The sequence below is a fragment of the Vombatus ursinus genome, unplaced genomic scaffold (assembly GCF_900497805.2).
Source record: "Vombatus ursinus unplaced genomic scaffold, bare-nosed wombat genome assembly UNPS02014466.1, whole genome shotgun sequence".
NCBI classification, from domain to species: Eukaryota; Metazoa; Chordata; class Mammalia; order Diprotodontia; family Vombatidae; genus Vombatus; species Vombatus ursinus.
Genome location: NW_020954244.1, coordinates 101,703 through 105,359, shown reverse-complemented (window position 1 = coordinate 105,359; position 3,657 = coordinate 101,703). Strand labels below are relative to the sequence as shown.

The 3,657-nt window shown below is 42.4% G+C and overlaps 1 protein-coding gene across 1 annotated transcript; it reads left to right on the top strand.

Annotated features, from left to right (window-relative positions):
• The first annotated feature begins 1,781 nt into the window (after window positions 1-1,781).
• Window positions 1,782-2,722, top strand: LOC114042482 (olfactory receptor 24-like). Its single transcript, XM_027861167.1, is given in 2 exon segments — window positions 1,782-2,337; window positions 2,340-2,722. Coding segments are annotated over 2 exon segments (939 nt in total).
• Window positions 2,723-3,657: the final 935 nt, after the last annotated feature.

Below are 3,657 nucleotides of genomic sequence, written 5' to 3'. Positions count from 1 at the left end.
TTCTCAAAAATAAAAATCATGTTCAGGAGATGGGAACAAGGACAGATGATGAAGGACAAATTCCTGTAGAGTGGTAGAAATGCTAAAATTCAGAATGATCTACGTAGGCAAGTAAGAGACAGATCAAAGAAGTGATAGGCCCACTGTTGGGAGTGGATGGGACAATGATAAATGACAGAAGGAAGAAGACAGAGCTGTTCAAGTATTATTTAGCTTTTCTTTTCTCTGCTGACTAAAATTATTTTTTGGTTTAGAAGGTACAGGACAAAAATGGGTTAATAGGGAATTGGTACCCAATATAGGGATGGAGACAGTAAGAGAGCACAAAGCTTCCCTCGATGACTTAAAGTTAGAAGGCCCATATTAACCAACTTCACAAATATTGAAAAAAAAATCCCTGGTAAATGGTAATATTGAGTCATTTTTAGTGCTTCTTGGAAGATTATAATGAAAATGGGGGATTGCCATACTCTACAGAATTGGGGCAAGGCAAATAATTTCTTGATTTTCAGAAAAGGGAGAGCCAAGTCTGTAAACTGTAGGCTAGTGAACTTGACTTTAATTGTTGGCAAAACAGAAAACATTGTATTAAAGGGACGGTTAGTGAACGTCCAGAAAAAGAAGCAGTGATCACAAAAAGCCATCATGGCTTTAACAAGAGTCATGACAGATTAGCCTTCTTTCTTTCTTTTTTTATAGGGTTACTAAATCAGTAGATATGCAGAATACTGTAGGTAGTTTATTTAGACTTTGGTAAAGCACTTGATAAAGTCTCTTGTTTTGCTTATAGAAAAATAGGGAAGAATATAGGCCAAATTATATTACGACTAGGAGGATTGGGAACCAAAGGACTGGCTGGATCCCAAGTTGCACATGAATGATTCAATATTTACTTGGAAGGAGATCCCTAGTGGAGAGTCCTAGGCACTTAGGTTTGTCCCTGTGCTGTTTAACATTTCTATAATAGGGATGTACAACGACATAGAGGGAATGTTTATAAAATTTGCTGATGATGCAAAGTAAGCTAATACATTGGATGATGCACTTGGGATTCTAAAAGATCTTGACAAGCTAGAACACTAGGACAAATGAACCACATGGAATTTAATAGGCATAAATGTAAAGTCTTACATTTGAATTTTAAAAATGAACTTCCTAAGAACAAGATGGTAGCAGTTTGTCTAAAGAGGAATTCTGAGAAAAAAGATTTTAGTGGACTGAAATATGAATTAATAGTGTGATATGGTGGATGAGACAGCTAGTGTAATGCAAGCTAGTGTCTAGACTAGTGGCGGTCCCACTATCAGATCACAACCAGAATACTGTGTTCAGTACTCTGTAACTTCTTCCCATTAGTCTTAGTTGTGAGTTCTTAAAAGTGGAAGGGACCTCAGAGGTTAACTGAAAACAAGGCTGATCATGATAAGATACAATTTCATAGGGATTTCACAATCTCACAATTTTGCATTTGAGTTCAAAGCATTAACTGCAAAGTCCATCAAGGGAGAAGTGTAGCTAGATATAGTTCATGTGAAAAAGGTCTGGGGTTTTTAGAGAACCCAAAGGTAAATATGAGTCTAATGCATGAAATATCAGCTAAAATGCTTATGGGAACTGAGGCTACATCCATAGAGACAAAATTTCCAGTTACACCCCGTTTATGTGTAGTTAGTATGACTTCTTACCCAGTGCTACAGTCCTCTTGATGATGGTGATCTTCCTGCTGCTTGAAGGCTTCTAGTGATAGGGTCATAATTCACACTCTTTCTTTCCCCAGATACATGGAACTAGGGAATAAAACAAATGCTCAAGAATTCTTCCTCCTGGGACTTTCAGACAAGCCCGAGCAGCAGCCTCTCCTCTTTGCAATATTCCTGTGCATGTACCTCGTCATCCTGACCGGGAATCTGCTGATCATCCTGGCCATTGGCCCTGATTCACACCTCCACACTCCTATGTACTTCTTCCTCTCCAACCTCTCCTTTGTTGACCTCTCTCTGGCCACTAATACCATCCCAAAGATGTTGGCAAACATTCAGTCCAAGAGTAAGTCCATCTCCTATGTTTGCTGCCTAACACAGATGTACTTTTTCCACTTTTTTGGAGTTGTAGACAGTGTCTTGATCACTGTGATGGCCTATGACTGCTTTGTGGCCATCTGTCATCCACTGCACTACATGACAATCATGAGCCCACATCTCTGTGGTTTGATGATAGGTTTGCCCTGGTCTTTCTCCGTTGTGATTTCCCTAGCACATACCCTCCTTATGTCTCACTTGAACTTCTGTGCCAGCACTGAGCTCCCTCATTTCTTCTGTGACCTCACACCACTGCTCCGTTGTCCTGTTCTGACACTACAGTCAACAAGATCTTGGTACTCATTGTGGGTGGGATGGTAATTGTCACACCCTTCCTCTGCATTCTTGCTTCCTATGCCTGAATTGTCGTGGCTATTCTAAAGGTCCCTTCTGCAGGGGGCAGGAAGAAAGCCTTCTCCACTTGCAGCTCCCACCTCTCTGTAGTGGCGCTCCTTTATGGGACCACCATTGGGGTCTACTTCAGCCCCTCCTCCATCTGTGCAACTGTGAGGGATAAAGCTTCTACTGTGATGTACACAGTGGTCACGCCCATGCTGAAACCCTTCATCTACAGCCTGCACAACAGAGATCTGAAAGGGGCTCTGAAAAAACTTGTCAACAGAAAAATTGTCTCTTCTCCTTGAGCTCTCTCTTGGACTTCCCATGCTAGTTGCTCTGAAGGAGTGAGGTTTAGTTATGGAAACTTGGGTTGGATGCAAGGACTCTTGGGTTGGAAAAATAGATATTTTGGGAACTCAGATTCCCCAACCCTAGGTATAGCAAAGGCCCCTATAGACCTGGAATGACTTACCAGATCCATTTTCCTTTAGTTTAACACTTAATTGAGTTACTCTGTTCCATAGCTGGGAGTCATAGCTTGTGCAATTCCCACTTGCCAAACATGACCAGGTCAAGCAAGTCAAGATGTATGCTCAATAGATTCTAATGAAGACTGGGCTATAGGATGTTTTCATTGTACCAAAAGATATGAATGGAAACAGTATCCCTCCCTGCCCTGAGTTGGCTATCATCCATTTTCCCATCCCATCATCTGGGCTGTTCTTGTGAAAGGGAGGATGATGTGGGGTATTCATGTGTGAGTAGACATGAGATTGAGAGAGGACTGATAGGATTGGGTGGTGGGTGAAGTGGGATGTCAGATGGAGTTAAGTGAGGTGTGAGGAGGCAGAGTTGGATGTGATAAGGAGTAGTTAAACTTGGTGAGATTGGGTGAGGTGGGATGAAGTTGTGTGAGGATGTGTAAGGAGAAGGAAGGTTGGAAGAAGAATAGAAGGAAGGAGGAAGGTGAATATGGGATGAATTTGAGGAAGTAGGAATAAGCCTGGGTAAGGCAGATTGAGGTTTGAGAGGGCAGGGAAGGGCAATGAGGAGGGGGAACATGCTGGAGGGACGTTGGTAAAATTGGCATAGGAAGGTGGGTGATGAGGAGGAATGGAGTGAGGTGAAGAGGAGGAAGATTGAGCGAGGTTGGGTAAGGTGGACTGAAGCTGAGTGACACTGGATGAAAGAGGGGAAGGTTGGATGCAGGGTGAGGCTAGGTAAGGCTGTGTGAGGGAAG